We start from the raw sequence: 19,661 nt of genomic DNA, 5'->3' as shown, positions 1-19,661 counted from the left end.
CTAGGTTTGCAGTGCCGACAAAAGTGTTTACTTCTGAGTTGTGCAGGAATACAAAAACTAGTGTAGTAGCATAGCAATGTAGCCACAGCACCATGAAGGTCAGCACAAGCCAGCTGACAAATAGTCACCTCATGCTCACAGAGGGTTTTGTATCCCGTACCAAAGATAAGGCTACTGTGCCTGCATTGCTAACGATGTCTGTGCATCTACTCTAAAGCTCGCTCAGGCATGTCTGCAGGGACTGTATTCACTGTCCGAACTGCAACAGAATATAGATAAAAATTACAAAATCAAAGAATTTTACTCAGAGTGCTGTGCAGTTTATTTTCTTGTCTATGGTGTATTCGTACGCTGTGGATATGTGGGAACTTAGTCCACAGCCACCATGATGATACGAATTTATATAGGGAGAATTTAATATGTATTTTCACTTAGATTTGGCTTGTATTTATTTGCACGTGGGCTTGAGAACGTTGTTTCTTTAAGGATATTAAATTAAAGCTAATGTAGTCCTTTAATGGCAAAAATGTTGCATGAATAAGTTGTGAAGCCATACGTTTTGACAGTTGCTGTTAGAAGTTCATGCACCTTGTAAACATATGTAATGAGGTAACAACCTCCATTTTTATAGGCTGGTTATTGGAATGAATATGAAAGATTTGTGCCAGCATTAGATCAACTGCCCTCTAATGACACTTCGTCTGTGGAGAACAGAACTATAGTAGTCACTACCATCTTGGTAAGTTTTATGTTCTTAGTGTGTTTGTGTTTAGGAAACAAGACGCATGGCTCCTGAGGTGTGTTAGACACCTTGCCAGGAGGCAAATGTTGAATTCTCTGTGACTTCAAGTGACTGAAAAGTTCAGTATCTTCCCGAGATGTACTGAGGGCTTGACCCTGCAAACTTCTGTATGTATCAATAAGTTTACTCACAGGAGGAGCTCACTGAGCTCAACACTGCGCTTTGCTGCTTCTCAGACACTTGAACTCAATCAGACGCCTCACATAAGTGAAGTTATTATGCATGTATGTAAATGACTGCGGGATCTGGCCTTCCTGCTGTAGGGTCAAATCTTGCACCCCTCACTCAGGTACAGCTCCTGTAAACTCAACCCCTGTGGACTGAGTAAGGGTGGCACAATGAAGCCGGTAGAGAACTGGAACTGCTGTAGCACTGGGTGAAAAGCGACCTACACCCATGCAATTCCAAAGGAGTAAAGCTCTTCCTGTGTCGCATAAACAGCAGCACCTGTGTCAGTCCCAATGCCTCTAGCAGATGTGCTCTGTACAGTATTGTTTGTGACTTTTATGCTTGTTACAGTTCTACTAAGCATGAGCAAATTTTATGCTATTTCCTGAAGCATTGTGTTTTATACTCCTATGGATTTAGCGAGATATAATCAGCACTTCAGCTAGAATTTTCCAAGAGGGCTAAGGGAATTTAGTGACAAAAATTGCTGCTGAGGATTTTAGCCTAGCTTCCCTTAGGCTGCTTTGAAAATATCTTCCATCAGAGCCCCGTTTTAGGTCACTGGGGCCTTAGGAAATGGTTTTGATGGTACAGGTGTTGGGTATGTCAGTTCTTTAAACACTAAAATCTGAATTATTACTACAGTGATGCTATTTGACTGTCTAATCAGGCCTAATGCTGCAAACAAAAGTGTAACTTTGTTGAAGTGGAATAGTCCTGTTGTCTTCAGTGGGTCCATACTAGGAATAAAATCAATAGTATGTGTGGCTGTAGGATCAGCCAAGGATTTTTTAACTGCAAAAGTCTGTCTTTCTAATTTCTGTACCAAAACAGGAAACATTGTAAATACTTGCCAGTAATATAAAGGATAATAACAGCACTCATTTTGTATGTTTTAAAGCTGTATTTTACATTCATAGACTTTTGATCTTTACTTTTGTTTCAAAGGAATCACCATATGTAATGTATAAGAAAAACCATGAACAACTAGAAGGGAATGAGAGATATGAAGGATATTGTGTAGACTTAGCTTCTGAAATAGCAAAACATGTTGGAATAAAATACAAACTGTCAATTGTTGGAGATGGGAAATATGGAGCTAGGGACCCTGAGACTAAGATATGGAATGGCATGGTGGGTGAACTGGTCTATGGGGTAAGTTTCTCTTAACCTTCATTTTAATGTTCTTTATAAAAAGTTATGCTCAAAGTTAATAAACTGCAAAATAAAGATCATCTGTTTGAATACCACCTTTAAAATTCTAGGTATTTCTTTGTAGTGCCATTTTTATAGTCTACTTTTCTAATCATTTCATTGCAGGAAAGTGTCACTTTTTTACTGCTGTTCTCCAAATCAGAGTCCACAAAATGTTGAGAAGTGGCATTGGGCAAATTTCAAATTCTTGTCTACAGCAGAATTTCCAGTTTGCCCTTCATAGGCTGCTTTTGCATTTGCCATGTCTCCTTTGTCAGTCTTGTAAGTTCTGGGAGGGTCCGCCTCCTGTTAAAGGTCTCATCTTATGATGGTGGCCCTCATTGGATCACTGGTGTCAGTTTGTGTTTGACCAGAGACTAAACACTCAGTTAGCCCCATGGTTGCTCTTCAGGGTAAGAAGCAATGCAGGTGTTAAATCACCCATGTCTTTTTTCTTTTTAAAAAGAAGGGTTTGGCTTTAAAAATCAACTGTCAGACAAAAAAAAAAAAAAAGTGTCTAATTCATTGCATTCCTCTTTATATTTCTATATTGGGTGTACACTGCTTTGTTTAGTAAGAACAAAAACAGTCCGGAATTGCCATTTTAGAAATTCCTTTGAAAATTAGAATTTTGGAATACAGATAAACCAGATGGAAGGGGGAGAAAATTGGCTTTGCAGAAAAGACTTTACAAGCTGATATTTCATCTTTGCTTTTTTTTCCCCAAATGCTAATGAGATGATTTGTGATTCCGCCCAAATCTTCTTTACAGTTTATTTTTAACAAGCTTTCCTTTATTAAAAATATCTGAGCAGAAGCGAATATTTCCATTGCCTCCTTTTGTTCCATGGCTGAGTGTAATTTCTAAAAGACACCTCAAAATTTCCTTGGAATAACATATCATCATTCTTGCAAAATGTTTGGTCAGATAATTCTTTTCAAATGAACCAGTCTTTTCAAAGTAATTGCTAGATTTGCAAAAGTTTTCTTATTCTGGAGCAGGCAGTCCTGATGCCTTATTATATACTTGGTAGCCTATTTGACTTCAAAATACTTTATATAAGCAACAATTTTTTTTAATGTTGTGCAAGGGGAGAGAGGGAAATCTACTGATTAGAGAAAGTAAATCAGGGTCTGGACCCCTGGGTTATATCTTCACTTGGCTGTTGCATTGAGGTTTGACATTATGCAAATCTTCTGAACTCCCTGTGCCTCAGTTATGTGATTTGGAAAACCGGTGTTACCTCTCTTAGAGGATACAAGTACGTCGAGGGCCTCTGAAGCAAAGGTTTAGTTTAGTTCCAAGCATAATTACATTACAGTAGAAACATAAACCCTCCGTTTCCCTGTGTGTGGTTCAAGAAATACCAAGAGTATTAGCTGTAATTCGGTCCTTTTGATACATTTGCAAGTGACAAGCAGTGAAACAGTTTATTCACTTGAAAAAAATAATCATACCATAGGCAAAAGGCATGACAAAAGAGAACCTGAAATTACTGCTAACAGCCAGGGCACGGGGACCATCTACACCAGAGGAGGAAAGGTCTGATATGGGCCACTGCCTTTGGGACTTGAGCCAAGTAAGATTAGCCTGTGCGGCTGCTGCGTGATGCAAGATCCATCTGGATAAAGGGCCACAAAAATGATCAGGGGGCTGGAGCACCTCTCCTGTGAGGAAAGGCTGAGAGAGTTGGGGTTGTTCAGCCTGGAGAAGAGAAGGCTCCGGGGAGACCTTATTGCAGCCTTTAAGTACTTACAGGGGGCTTATGAGAAAAATGGGGACAGACTTTTTAGTAGGGCCTGTTACAATAGGACAAGGGGTAATGGTTTTAAAGTAAAAGAAGGTAGATTCAGACTAGATCTAAGGAAGAATTTTTTTATGGTGAGGGTGGTGAAACACTGGCACAGGTTGCCCAGAGAGGTGGTAGATGCCCCATCCCTGGAAACATTCAAGGTCAGGCTGGACGGGGCTCTGAGCAACCTGATGTAGTTGAAGATGTCCCTGCTCATTGCAGGGGGGTTGGACTAGATGACCTTTAAAGGTCCCCTCCAACCCAAACCATTCTGTGATTCTATGATAACCAGTTGGCTGCAAATGCCTTTTCCACACCACCTCGGGACGAGACTCCTTAGCATCAAACTTCCCCTTGACCCAACCATACTTACGACTTTTCCACACCAGCAAAAACCAGCCTCGCAGGCACCATAAACCATACCTTTAAACAACCCCAAACCCACCCCGCCATCGTCATCTTCCCCTGCAAAAAGGTCTGTTCCTTTGTATTCTGAAGCACAGTTTTCGTCTGTGTTTTCTCATTAATGAAAAACTGAGGAATGTTTCCCTCCCTGACCCCCGACAGCTCTTCTTCTCATGCTGCGAGCTCAGTTACTGAAGCCTCTTCACTGCAGTGCTCAATTATTCAAAGGTCAGATGCATCCCTTGAGGTTTGACTGCAGACCCAGGTTAATGCTTACAGCCCAGCACTGCTGAGCTAGCTCCCCGTCCTGCCGAGCTGAACTTCTGAGCTGGCAAGTGCACAGAAATCCACCTGGCTTTCTGTAAGCAGGGAAAACAGTCCCTGAACTCCAAGTACAAACCTCACCAGCCCTCCAGACCCTTTCCCAGCCCTGTTTGCAAACATCATGAAATACCCTTGGCCCCTCTCCATCTGTTGAGAGGGGGCTGTGTACCACACTCACAAGGATGTGCACAAAGCCCTTTGAAGATGAAAAGTGCTCTAGAAGTGCTAATTATTTGGAGCAAGCTCCTCATTTACGTGCTGACTTTCCTTTATCTCTCAGGGGCTTAAAACTCTATTAGGGAGCTAAAACTGTACATTACCCCTAATGCCCCTGTGAGCCTTGTCTGCAAAATGCCTGTCATATTTGGCTCTTCTGGATTCCATTTTGGGAAGACAAGAGGGAGATTAGATTTTAAATGCCTTTATTAGCATGTATAGAAGACAGGCGTGGGGGGATAAAAGGGGCCTGATTGGTTTTGATACCAGTTATCCAGCAGCTGAACTGAGCTGTGGCAGAAAACACAATCTTTTAGATTGCATTTGTCTCAAGTGATAAACAATGACTAGTCATTTGTCAAATACAGAATATTCCTGACCCAACAAGCTTCTCACCACCACGTGGCACTACTGGGAAACCTTACCATGCTTTTTGAACACTGTGCCCTTTTTTGCATAGCCCCATGCATACAACTCTTCTCTAAAATTGCTCTTTGGACAGTTGTAGGAAGTGAATGGCTTGTCATTTTAATGCCAAAACCCTAATTAACTGTAATTAATGTTTAGTTTGTGCCAGATCGTTGTGACTGTCGCTCTTGCTTCCTGTGGGACACAGCGTAGAGTCAAGAGAGAAAATGCAGCCGGGTCATTGCAGCTTCCAGAGGATCCCAGAAGGGCTCCGAAGGGCGAGGAGGGGGGAAAAGCTGGGGGGGGGCTCAGCGTGCACTGAGCTGTACTCAGAGCAACAGCGGGGCTGTGTCCCCACGCTGCGGGTCCTGGGGCTGACCGGCACAGCCCTGACTCCGCTGTAAGACTAGCCAGAGGTCTGCATTAACTAGGCTAACTGGAAGAGTTACACATTACCTGGGGATAGACACACTAAAATACTTGCCAATAGAAATTCTCCCTCCTCTGTCTCATATGGCATCAGGGCTGGTTGGAGGGTGTAAGAGCCTGCTGTGCTGTAGGGCCCCCCCAAAGTCAAGGAGAGTCTCAGCTGGCCCTGTTGGACCTTTCTTTGTGGCTTTGCAATGGGCTGTACAAATGAGCTTGGTTACAGAGAAGGGCTTGCTCTTTGGCAGCGTCGGGATGGCAGCCCTGGAGGCAGGGAGTTCTGGCCGAGCAGATATTCCCAAACTCCTTTGCTTCAGACAGGAGAACCCAGAAGTCTTGTTAGAGAGGAGCTAACAGGGCCTTGTGGTTTGTTAGCAATTTTCAAATGGTGGTAGTGGTAGTCTAGTAGTAGTAGTAATAATATTGATAATAAAATTTGACATAAAATAAAATTTATTTGATTTTTCATAAATCAAAAAATGTCAGTTCAGGCTGAAGAAAAACTTCATTTTCCTCTTTCACTCTGATGGTGTCAAAATAAGACTATTCTTCCTACTAGAAAAAAACCTACCAACTCAAGCACTATTATTTTTTAAACTAAGAGAAATTTCTAAAGCGTAGTGGAAACTTCCGACAGAATAAAAATAGCATATAGGCAAAGCTTTTTTGCTGGACATTTTAGAAGAGGGAAGTAGCTCAATCATTCTGTCTGGGAGACTGAAGCACTATTTAAATCTAACCAGCAAAGCAAACCAGCAAGGCAAGTGCTGTCCTCCAGTGATCCACCCGCTAACAACTGTGCCCTCCGCTCGCTCGGGCTGATGAGCAGCAGCATCTCCCACTGCGCACACCCCGCCAGGCTGCTGCTCGGGGCTTTGTACCCACCAGCTGCTGAGCACTAGACAATCGTCTTTTCTCTTCTGTAGGGTAAGCCTCTTTCTGTAGGCTTCTGTTTCTTCTTTCCCTTTTAAAGCAGGCTGCTGTTCTTCCTTCACTGTTCAGCCAGGGAAAGCCTTCCCTCCCCGGGCCTGATGCTTTTCACATCGCTGAAGCTAATTGACGGGAGGTTTAACACAGTTCTTAATTGTAACTACAAATGCTTTGGGAGTGGGAAGAGCAGCCAGACCTTACAGCCTTTAAAACTCTCCTCAGGTAAAAAAGGTCTTTATAAAAACCTTGCGATACGTAAAATGGCGTAAAGGAACGAAGCAGGGATGTGAAGGACAGATGGTGCCCCGAACGTGGGCAGCCTCCGCAGTCTGTCAGAGCGAGACCACCTACACCTCTCCCTGCCTTTAGCCGACTCACCAGCCTCGCGTGGCAGTGGTCTCGCTGGCTCTCCCAGCAGCAGAAGAAAGACTACAGGTGGCATGTACAGCCTTTGAATCGTAGCGGAGAGGAAGACCGACTCGATTCCTAATTCTCAAAATGTCCCATGCTTTCTTAGTCTGTAGCAGAGCCTGACTGTGCCGTGAGCCGGAGCGGCTCACCCTTCGCCCCTCTGCCGCGGTTTCTACAGGAGGGAAGCCCAGGTTCAGGTGCCTGAAGGCAGCCGAGCGATGCCGCTGCCCTGCGGCTCGGGCAGACCCTCATCCTGCACACGCACGGACAGATGCTGGGTCCCTGCCCAGGCAGGCGCTGAGCCACGGTGGCACCGGACCGCAGCCCCGGCACGGAGCCGCGCCGACGTGGTCCCAGACTTCAGCTGACCTGCCTCCGAGCACAGACGGAGGAAGCACGCGTATGTCCGCAACTCAAAAAGCAGATGGACCCTTAATTTCTCCATCTGCGTACAGCGCTCGTGCCTCAGAAGGAACTGTGGCCACCCACATAAAGCACGTGTGGACTTAACGTTGACAAACTACGGCAGACAGGGCCAACTGCAGTTTTAACACCTGAATACCTTTTTACACCGCTCAGCTAATACACATTAAGACTTCAGTGCAGCATGTTGCTGGTCAGATACCAGCTGTTGTTTTTAAGTAAGTGTGAGCTAATGTGTTAAAAACACATTGCCCCCATGACCTGGCCTCTCAACGCACCCTGGCATCCTTGGGTATACTGGGCTCTCTTTAGCTTTTGCCAGCAGATACCATAGGTGATGTGTCGCTCTGACACCCTTTTCTGATACCTGGAAACCTCAAACTGCACTGACAAGTCCTAAAATGTGCTCACAGTCAGTCATCGTTCCAGTGCGGTCTCTCCTGATGCCGCTGTGTACCTGCGTTCGGCACTTCTGGGGTGCCCAGAGGTTTGGCTCCCGATGGACATCGGGCAGTGTCCCTCTGCTTCGGTCTGCACGTACGCTGAGTGCTGGCTGCCTTCCCGTCACACAGAGGTCTTGCAAAGTGACCGTAGCCCAGACCCACTTCTTGAGAAGTGACACACCGGCAAAGAAACTGTTCGGTTCTGCAAGCACGAATGACCAGAAGCACGTACAGTAGCCGGTATCTCGTGCTGTCTCTGGCACATGGCTTTGAAGTCAGGAAGACTCATCTTTAGGTCTGTAAGCAAAAGAATTCAATCCCTCCTTTTGGATTACAGAGGTGGAACATCTTATCATTTGTCTTTCTCCATGCAGAGGGATATTTCCATTTGCTATTTTTTTTCTCCCTCGCCTTAAGAGTCTTGAGGTTTGCAGCCCCCGGGGGTCAGCTTTGAACAGAGTGGGTAGTGCCTCTGTGCTGCATGTCCTCTCTAAATCCATCCCTCCCACACTAGTCGGCAAAGACAGAACAAGCCTCAGAGGAATCCATGACATTTCTCGCCCGGCTCAAATGCAGTGAAGATGATGTTTGAAACACCATTAGTCATGAGTGATTAGCAAAGCTTAGTTGTTGAGGTACTTAAATCCCCCTCCAGTTCTGCACTGGGAAGGGCATGTTTGTGGTTGTGGTTGTGTTCTTTTTAATCGAGCTCAATTTTTATGGGTTCTGTTTATCTGCAGCCATAACAGGGAGGGAAGTTCACAACTGTGCTGCAATTATTAATGATCCTTTAGGGTGCTTAGAGCTCTCCTTAAGCTCTCCGTTTCAAATACTATATCTCTAAGTAAATAAGCAAGGAGCCGTCTGTTTTTTAACCTCTCTAGTGCAACTGCTATTGAGGGAAGTGGTGGGGAGCCAGGCTCGGGTGCTGGATTGTAGCTGGTCCACTCTCAGTGCCCTGGTTGTTGATGGTTTCCTGAGACCCTGTGTCTGAACCCATGCTTGTTCTCTCTGCAGAAAACAATTGCTGCCATGTTCGTTTAAGACATGAGGGTGTTTTCTTGGTGTTTCCAATATATTGAACACCTATCAAAAATGATAGGAAAGCAGGAAGACAGAAATGTTTCAGAAAAATAAATATTTGTATCCCTTGTAATATTAAGAACCAATTTTAAATCATTTACAAAGAAATACGTACTGTATGATATGAATGAGGACGTGGTAACAATCAGGCCTTTAAAAACTGATTTGTCTGTGCTTCAGCACAGCATCAGCTTCATCCCCCCAAAGACCCCACAGGAATATCCTGCATGAACTCAGCTGCTCATGAAGGAGATACAGACTTTATTGCACGCTGCATCAGCACTTGGGAAGAGCTCCACCGTGTCTACTTTGGCAATTAAAATATTACTTTGGGAGAATTAAATTTCTCCAAGTCCAGGAAAACGCTACAGACACTAAATGCTCTTATAGCTGAACCAGCCTTTTCCTACCTTGACGAGCTGCTCCAAGGCTGGCTGCGCCTGTGCCGAAGTGCCAGGCAGTAAGGCACCTGCCTCCCACCTAAGCTTCACTTCGCCTGGAATCATTGCGAAGTCTCTGCAGGGGTCCTGATCTGTTAAGCTTGCTCTAATAAGGATTAATTTGTAAGTACCTCGTTAGTTCAACACGAAATACAGTAGCCATGGTCAAAGTGCTTAGTCTTCCAGCCAGCCGTGGACTCTTGACTACCTTTAAAACTGATACTCTGTGTGCATCTCATAATTAATGACTTCAGGCTTTAGTATTTAACAGTAGCTCAACAAGCAGCAGCTACAAGACAAATAATACGTGTTTGGGGGGAATTCATCAGTGAACAAGTTCCAGCATCACTCAGTCCCTTTACCACACTCTACCTGTGCCCCCCCAAGTCTCTCTATTACTTCGGTGATGAACACATTCATCTGCAAAGCCAGCAAACACCCAGGCATCCAAAGGCTGACCGCCTTTTCAGTTCTTGTATTCAAGCCACGTTAAGCTAGATTTTTGCAGTAAGCGACCACAAATCAGGTGAGGGTTCTCTCCCCGAGGAAGGCTGTCACTCAAGGGGAAAGGCAGTGTCCTAGCACTCATGAATGTCTAAAGGGCCTGTGAGAGGGTACACCAAGGACCAGAATTTCCGAATGGCTTCCTTAGGCACACAGGCGTGGTTTATTTGATTATTCCAAGCAGTGAACTTGTAGTTGCACGTGCCGGTACAAACTGTTGAGAGATATCCCTGAGTGGCTGGAGCAAATCGAGAGGTCGTGTGTGCAGATGGGTACTTCACGGAGGGGGGCTTGCTGTGGGAAGGGCTGTAGAGGGCCAGTCGTCAGTCCAACAAGTCTGCCATTAGCCTCAGTCTTAAAACACTGAGAAAGTGCCTTGGGGGTGGCTGCACAGTGCCACTGGGGCACCAGCTGGCACAGAGCATGGGATGCTGAGATTAACCTTATGAGAAGCTTTCACCATTTCTGCTTATTAAACTTTAAAAAAAAAATACCCAAACCAGCCATCTAGGAGCAGGAACAAATCAGATATTAATGACAGTCATGTACATCACCATCAGATTTACATAAAGGCATATTGAATTATTTTATGGCACAGATTTTAATCACTTCTTATTTCCTGTTAGCTTTTATTCAAACTTCTACTTAATCAGGTTTTATTTTTCCACCAGAAAGAGATATATACTTGCTAGTGGGAAACAAAAATCTGATTTAAAAGGTGCACAGTGGTTTAGGTACTGGTAAGTTAAACTTTCCCTAAGAATCATTTTTTCTTTCTGAAATTCTTAATTACCAATGAAGGGCCATCTTTAAAAGTATCAATAACACAAATAGTTAGAGTGTTCAAAATAGAAGACTACAAAAAAAGTGTATGTAGGTATGCAGACTCTCATAACAACAATTTTTAAATGAAAAGGGCTTTTTTTTAACATTCTAGTCCCCTCCATTGCAAATTCTGACACCTGCTTGAGTACTTGGCTTAATCAAGGTTAGGTTATCTAAACATAATGACTTGAATCTTTCTGGCATAGAAATACAGATACAATTAAATATGATGAAAATCTATTCTGGAATGTTATTTTTAATCAGGTGGCTAAGTAATTTTTTTACTTCACATTCTTACCCTCCAGTAGAATCCAGCAAGGATGTATTGACTGAAGGGAAGGGTACTGGTTCAGGGTATACCAGCACGCTGGTGAATGACAGATGCAATGACATGAGATTGTGCTTCCAGATGACACAGCCCCCGAGCATGGTCTATGTTATAAATCTATAGAGCTAAGTTCTGTAAAACAGGATGGCATACATTATACTGAAAAATGCTACTTTGCATTCTTCTCAGATAACCCAGGCTATTTACTTCTCAGGGACTCACAAATCTGTATTGTTGTTCTGCAGTGACGACAGAAAGGATGGGCTGTCTGATTCCTATCACCCCACTATTTTACCATCTTCTATCCCTTATTGCAATGGGGTTTCGAAGAAATATATGAGTGGTAGTGCACAAATGCAGCTGAAATTCAGTGTCTGATTACTTCTTAGGTTCCTTTTAAAGATCCTGGACTAATCAGTAAGGGAAGAGAACTTGCTGAAAGAATGGAAAAGAGAAAATTAAGATATGACAAACATATAATTTGCCCAAAGTCTTCAAGACAGATGGATGGATACAGACCATTGCTAGAAAATGACATCGTTTTAGTTGCCATCTCACTGTCCAGTTTGCGTAGTGTTTATTTATCCATTTTAACTTAATAGAAACATAAATACATGTTGGTACATATCTGCCTCTGTCGTGAGGCTCTTGTACAGATTTGATTGTCATTTTTCTTGTTAATGATTTTCTATCAATATCACGTAGTCCTTAACTTCAGTGACTGCAAAATAGGCTGCAAAGAAAATGTTTCCTACTCACTCTTGTAATTTATCATCTGATTCATTAGCCTGAGTCTCTAGATTGTGATTATGTTGCAACTGTTTTGTAACTAACTGGGGTTTGTTTTCCCTTTTCAGAGAGCAGATATAGCTGTTGCCCCCCTCACCATAACATTGGTGCGAGAAGAAGTCATAGACTTTTCCAAACCCTTTATGAGCTTGGGCATCTCCATCATGATCAAGAAGCCTCAGAAATCTAAACCGGGCGTATTCTCTTTCCTGGATCCTTTGGCTTATGAAATTTGGATGTGTATAGTCTTTGCTTACATTGGCGTCAGCGTAGTTCTTTTCCTAGTCAGCAGATTCAGCCCTTACGAATGGCACTTGGAAGACAGCAGTGAAGAACCACGTGACCCTCAGAATCCTCCCGACCCTCCAAATGAGTTTGGAATATTTAACAGCCTTTGGTTTTCCCTGGGTGCCTTTATGCAGCAAGGATGCGATATTTCTCCAAGGTTTGTTCCATATCACTCCATCACCTTTTTGCATTTTATGGTCATTTTCTGATGCCATGGTGCATATATGTTACTTTTTCAAATTTCTTTTTAATTCCAAATTTTTTATTTTGACATTCCATTCAATGCTAAGCATCATCATCAAGCCACCATGCTTGCTAACATTCACCTCCAGAGTGAGTGGCATTGCCTTATAATGCCGTTTATGCATTTCTGCCAAACTTATATACACCATGTTGAGGCTGTAAAATGCATAGGGTTTTCTGTTTTCAGCAATGCTTGGAGGGCTACCGTGTTTTTGCTGCATATCTCATTTTACGGTCATCTCCTTGGTGCATATAACATACTCTGCTTTGCAAAATTAAGAATTGTTTATTTTAAAATGTCACATGCAACAGCACTTTAAAACACCTTCACTCCCGTCATGGCTTCTGCTGGTCTTTTTACTTTCTTTTGTGCCTCATTTCTCTTCGTTTTGTTCTTCTTGAACCATCCTTTCATCTATTACTAATTTGCTTACCACCGTCTTTCATATGTTCAGGCCTCCATATGTGCCCCTCTAACAGTAATTACGTACTACCCTGTATGTGTATTGTTATTTCAATCCAGTCTAATCTGTTGTCCCTGTGTTCATAGTCAATATGGTCTAATAAGCATTGCCAGTTTCCATAAAGATTTTTCTTATTCATGAAGACAGTCATTCTGAATAAGGCTGTAGTAAAACATGTTTGATATTAGTTCCAATTTAAGAGCGAGCACTGGTATTAACTATTGTAGAATTATTTTTCTTTTTTAAATAAGCATTTTGAAAACCAGATGAGAATAGTGAAGTTCTCTCTAACTGAATAATGCATACCACAAATGTTTTTTGACGTTTCTACATTTACACTGGTAAAATACTTTGGTGATGTGCCCGTGATAAGCAGTAAAATTATCTAGTTTCTTAGTGATGGAGCACTAGTTATATTTTGTATGACAATATTTTAGTAACTAGTTTACAGCTATTTTAATTATTAAAAATACCTGCTTAGTACAAACAGGATGCAGTTTTTCCCTTTAACAAGGCAGCTGATTAAAGCAAGAGAGACAGATCTTTTCTAACTAAGCACTTACTTACATTCAAAATATACCTTGTCAATCTCCCTATTTGTGTACCTTTTTCAGTACCTAAATCATTAAAAAGTTACCAGGTTTTTCTGGTCTACATAGTGGTAGGGATCTTGAGGAGCCTCACTGAAGCAAGGCGACAAAACTTCTATGAAGTGTCATGGAAAGGATCATGATTTTACCTGTTATAATGTGATAATGATCCTTTAAGTTCACAGTCACTGCACATTCAAATACCCTAATGATCGCAGCGAAATCCAGGACTTTCAGAGATACTGATGTATGCCTGTTGGTATCTGATGCAAGCCATGCCTAAGTTTTAAAAGTTTTGATAGCAGCAGTTAGATTTCATACTTACTGACAGATGCATATATGTCCGACGTAAAACGCACACATTTTTGCCTGGATATCACCATGCGTTAGTTTTTCACAGTTACGAGTGTTTGGGTGTGCTGCCTCACTGTATAGGTATAGCTGTTAGCCTTCTCCTCCTGTTTATACACTGTGTTTCTGCTTTGTGCCTAAATTCTGTATTGCAACTTTGCCTCTCTGCTTGCTGTTAAAGGTGATGAGTAGTTATAACATTTAAATTGCTGTTGACCATGTGTGTGCCCAATATAAAGGACCGGGAAATAAGCACTGGGACATCACATGGAAAGCTGCAGGCATTGCACTGTTTCCACTAGGTCTGTTTATTGACAGTTAAATAGAAGTGCATAGGATTTTTGTTAAGCTCTCATGTGACTCTCTGACATATTCAGCCATTTACCTTATATAATGAGTAGAACATACTCTATTTTTTTTTTTAATACTACCATGATAAGTGCCTTGGAAATACCTACCAAAAAAAAAAGACAGAAGTAAACCTATTTATTTTATCTGTCCATCAGAAGCTATTAGCTCAGTATTAATACATGGCCCTCGTTTGAAGATGTTGTCCAGTTACTTTGTTACCTTTCATGATGACAGATTCCAGGCAGTTACATGCATTGTTACTGAAAAAAAGAGAAGTTTAATACCTTGGTTTAAATTCCAGAAACACTGTTCCTTTGACCAATATGTTGATTTAAGTTGATTAAATGTCAAATTTCTTTTCCGTAGAAGGGACTATTCCCAAGTATTCCATTCTTAATCCGTATCTTTGTAAGGTTACGCCATTCACAGTACATTGACTATATGAATGTTTCATACTATTTTATTGCCATTAAAAGGGGCTTCATTCTTCCATTGCGAGTTTTGTCTGAATAAATTTCTTATATGAGAGCGTACAGCACTTGTAGAGGGATGCCGACAAGCAGTCTGGAGAGATCACTTTTGTACATGCTGATAAAGGCTCTTTCAGCTGCCTTTGTGTGGAACAGCTGTGACATCTAATGACTAGTTAGATCTATCCTCGGTGAGTATGCTGTGTGGATATTCCAGAGGATATATCCCTATACTCTCCTCTCTGTATTTAATAGGAGTCGTCTAAATGGAATCAGATAGCAGCCAAAGGATGGGGGTTAGTGCATCCCTTGATGGAATCAACATTTGTTCCAGCAGTTTTGTTCTGCTATCAAAGGCTGCTGTGTTTTTGGCATAGTGAGCTAAAGCATTGAAAATTCACTTTTGATGGATCAAAAGTAGATTATTAAACTTGCTTTAATGTAAGATGTGTACAGAAAATGGAATCAGGAGAAAACATAGTCAAATTTGTAACACTGTTCTGAGCGAAAGTATCTTTGAAATCTCTATGAGAGCATGTATTTTCATTTTGCTCTTTATTCGCTTGGAACAAAGAGGCTAGATTAATTAATTGCTGATGGAAAAAGACAGGGAGTTCATTAAAAATTATCTCATGAGGTTGGTCATTTAAGAGGGTGTATTTCTAGATCCCTATTTTCACAGCAGAAGACTCAAGAGACTCCTATTAAAGACCATGGGAATGACTTTGTGGGACTTTCAAAACAGCAATGAGAGCTAGATCCTTCTGAAACTCCCACTGCCAGTTCCTATGATGGAAGCATCTCAAGTCAGCACTTCGGATGCTATTTTTTATTGTGTTCTGCCGCAGTAACGGAGGCGAGGGCCGCCCGAGGCCGGCAGGAGAGGCAGAGGGCTGGCTGGGCGCGCGAGAAAGGGACGGAGCTCGCAGCTTAGTGGGTACCAGGGAACACGTGCTCAGAGTGTGAAGGGCTTCTAGACAAGGAGAGTCTGCCCCAAAGTTGTTCAGGGCTATTGGTCAATATAACAGCCATCTTGTAGCGATCGGAAGAGCCCAGTTAAAAATTGAGTAGTGTGAGAAGCTTATTATTTCTGTGTACTACAGGAAATCAAATATGTTTTATGGCCATGATTAGAAAAAAAAAATCAAGCTATTTTAATAGATAAATGAGGTTTTGTTTGAATGTATTATTCTTCTGGAAACTGAATGTGAATTTGAATATTTATTTTGTTTTTCTCTTGTTACTAATTTGCTCTCATTTGACTCCATGCTTCCTTTTAAATTTCCTCTCAAGGTATGCACTCTTCCTGTTTACTTCCTTTTGAAAACACCGTCTGACCTTATTTTGATAATTGAGTTATAATTCTGTTATTCCAGGTCTTTGTTGCTCCTCTCATTTGTTAACATGCTAATTCACTTTAAAATAATGTCACGCAAAGTATCTATTTATTGAGGTAATTTGGAAAACGACATGTTGGGATAAAGCATTAGTTGTTTCTTTTTAAATTACAACACTGCATACTTGGACAGGTATGTCTTCATCAGAAAAAGCAGTGCTGGTATTAAAAGCCGTGATTGATTTTTCTATAATTATTATCTGAGTAATGGACAAACATTTCTGTGGTTCACAGTACAAACCATACAAGTATTCTCTTACTACCAGCCCGGTGTTTATGTACTAACCCTTTTTCTCCCACACCCCTCTACACCAGCTCCTGCAGTGGGTATAAGGACTCTCCGTATCAGCAGATGGACTGGGGGGAACTGGGGTCCTCTGGACAAGGAGGCTGCCAGGCCATGCTTGTCTATGTTCTTGTTCTTTGACTCTCTCTGTCTGTCTTTCTTTCCTTCAGTGTCAGCTTTGTGTTTTGTTTTGTTTTTCTTTGCCCCATCCCGTGCTACCACCAATTACAGCAGCTACGTCAGCCCAAACTGCTCCGTAGTAGCAGCTGTTGAATCTTCCTTTTTGTGCTCATTGGAAGACTCTGGGAGAAACAACTCGGTAGTGACATCCAGTTTTCTTTCAAGTGACCTCAACTCTTCTGAGAACAGCTCTGGTCCTCATCTAGCAAGACCCCTCTCTTGCACGGAGGACCCTCAGGGAAGTGCCGCCTTCGTCAAGAGATCCAGCCATGCCCACCTTCCCCTGCCTCGCAGCTGTTCTCCATTTTTTGTCCTGTATCTGTCTGACTTGGTTCGTGCAGGTTGCAAGATCTCTGGGGCAAGATATTTTTACCTTTCTCTGTGTGTAATATGCTGTATGAGCATGCAGCTCGACACAGACTTTTTATTGTTACAGCAGTGTGAACTTGAGGTTTCACTGGTTTGGAAAATGCTTGTCTTCTGCGCATCTTCATCCCAGCAACCCATCTGTCCTGCTAACAGAAGGGGCAGCTACCAATGCAAGTAAGACATTTCCCATGGGAAACTGTAGGGAGAATGAACACATGCTACTTTGTTCCCAATAGTTCCATTGAATTTATCTAAACACCCTGGCAAGTCTTTTTTTCATCTTCCCATTTCCAGAGCTACTGTAAAGCCAGAGGGCCATGGGAACCTGGAAACCCCAGATAAAACTAGTCTTGCTGTGTGCAAGTGGATGTTTCATGTGCTGTACCCACTGGCCAGACTTCTGCTCAGTCTGGCTCCAAAACTGCCCACCTTGCTGCAGGGAGAAGGAATTCAACTCCAGGTCTTCTCTGAAGATGGAAAGTATGTAGTGAAGGAATGAGCAAAAGGGAGATGAATTTCACCTGACGTAGCCATCTAAAAGCAATAGGCTGTGTTTCAGTCAGGCATCTCAGTTCTCTTCAGAGTCACGAGACAGATGGGCACCTTCAGACTTATCCCACACAACAGCAAGTGAGATGAATCTCTTTCTGAGGGTGTCTGTCTCCTCTCTTTCTCCGCTGGCTCCAAAGGGAGCGTTACACAACGAGTTTAGCAGGCACTGCTTTGTAGTTGGCTAAAATTACATCAGCCCATGTAAGAGGCTGATTCGGTGTGTAGGGTATCGAGTTTTACGAAGTAGCTAAAGGCAAGACCCTAATTGGTAAGAGAGCTGGCCAGAAAGGACTTCAGCCATCTGTAAAATCCCAAGATACTCACTTGATACCTACAAAGAATGTAGAGCGAGGTAGAGAGATTCCTTGACTTACTACATTATTCTGGATTTATATTTCTGCAACTTACCTTTGCAGCTACTCGGTAGCCTTCTGTTAGCCAGCACAGCTGCGGCACAGCCCAGGTTGAAACTTGGAAGCCTTTTATCCTCTTGGGAGTCCCTCAGGAAAGGCAGGGAAGCCTCCTCCGCCTGTCGGTGATCCGGCGGCTGTCTGCCTGCCCTGGGGAAGCGCTCGCAGGCCGGAGCGATGGCGATGTCGCTCAGTTCACACCTCGAAAGTCATTGCTTCCTGATGGACAAAGAGGCCATGCTTCACTCCTCAAGCTTTCCTAAGCTTTGTAACTGCCTGAACCGCCTTGCACATCGGTACGGACTTGATGCAGCAGTCCCTGGGATGCTAACCCTGGGGCAAGTGGTGCGTGCTGTCATCCACGGAAACCAGCCTGCATCTGCCCTCTCGGTGGGAGCTGCTGCTTCGGTTTCTTGGGCAGACGAGAGTGGAGAATAGCAGTGCTTCACCTCTTAGTTTGTTTCTCCACGTTCCTCTAACCTATTCCAGGTTGCTCTCTCTGTTTTTATTGTGTTGGCGATTTTTTTTCTTTGGTGTGTTCTTTAATGTTGGATGGATATTTTTTTCCTTTCTTTTTTTTCGTAATAATTTAATGGGATTTTTTTAATGGCTCAGGCAATCTCAGGCTCTGGCCAAGACTAGGCGGTTTACCAGCTAACCCCCCCTGTGTGGGTGGGGTGGGGAGACATCACAAGACTTTTGCTTTTTTCCTGTCTCCATCTGTTGGTAGGACAACTTGTACCCACTGTCTGGGGATGGCACTGAGGGGCTTGAAGGAAACTAAAATAAACAGGTAAGAGTTTTCTTGCTTTATATTTCTTCCCTGCACACAAACGGAGGACTACAGCACCCAGGTTCCACGGATTTAATGTATCTGGGATTGATTCTTCCTCCACTGGTATCAGTAGAGTTAAGGGAAAACATATGAAATAGGTTTGTCTCAGCTCCTGAAATGATTCCTGGTCAACACGCTGTGTTTGAAGAATGAGCACTGTACATGGCGGTGAAATTCCCCACCCAGCTGAGCGGCGTGACACTGGTATCTTTCAGCCGCGAACAAATATTTTGAGCCTGATGTTCAGTTGCTTCAAAGCATCAAGAGCTCTTACTGACAGGATCTAGACCTCCTGACCACTAGGCATTTTGTAATTACATGTTTACAAATAGGCTTTTTTTTTGTCCTTATGGTATCCTTCTTTTAAAAAAACAAAAAGCAAAAAACACAACAAAACAGAACGTAATTAAATTCTTTTCTGCTTCCTTCTCTGTTGCTCTGGTGGTTATAAAGCAGGAATATGCTTGACTTGGAACAGTGCAACATGCAAATTTTAATTTACATAAAACATAAACCAGCCTCTCTCCTCACTTTAATGTGCAGATTCAGTCTGTAGTTCCTGCTAGGTTGTGATGAGAGAAGGATACTGGATCAGTTTTGGTTTATTCATTTGCGTGTTTGCCCAGATTCCTTTTTGCAGCTTGCTACATCTTACATTTTGAGAGTCAATGCAGTAAGGGGTACATTGGTGTCCTCCAAGCTGAGCAGTCCCCAAAAAGACACAGTGCTGCCATATCGCTGCAGGCAGATCCAGCTTCAGCCAAAGGCTGGGCAAGCAGAGAACACCAAAGCCTTCTGGCAAAAGACTTCTCCAGCAAAGGGTCTGTGGAAGTCAGGAGACCTTGTTCCTCTCCAAGCCTCCGGTGGGGTTGGCTCAGGTGGATTATGTCTTTATCGACTGTCCTGGGTTTCACTGAAGGACTGCAGAGAGAGTTTAACTAGGTAAGACCAGGCGCAGACTGAG

General features: G+C 42.9%; 1 protein-coding gene across 2 annotated transcripts in view; it reads left to right on the top strand.

The window, feature by feature from the left end:
• The window catches only part of GRIA3 (glutamate ionotropic receptor AMPA type subunit 3), a 154,463-nt gene that overhangs the window by 97,229 nt on the left and 37,573 nt on the right, over window positions 1-19,661 (top strand). For both annotated transcript variants that reach the window (XM_075053769.1, XM_075053768.1), the window contains exons 9-11: window positions 632-739; window positions 1,919-2,125; window positions 11,981-12,357. In XM_075053769.1, the coding sequence (XP_074909870.1) occupies window positions 632-739; window positions 1,919-2,125; window positions 11,981-12,357 (692 nt within the window). The remainder of the gene's footprint in view (window positions 1-631; window positions 740-1,918; window positions 2,126-11,980; window positions 12,358-19,661) is intronic.

Source organism: Buteo buteo, chromosome 22, assembly GCF_964188355.1.
Source record: "Buteo buteo chromosome 22, bButBut1.hap1.1, whole genome shotgun sequence".
In the NCBI taxonomy this organism is placed as follows: domain Eukaryota; kingdom Metazoa; phylum Chordata; class Aves; order Accipitriformes; family Accipitridae; genus Buteo; species Buteo buteo.
Note: the sequence above shows the minus strand (reverse complement) of the source record. Positions and strands in the feature narration are given on the sequence as shown.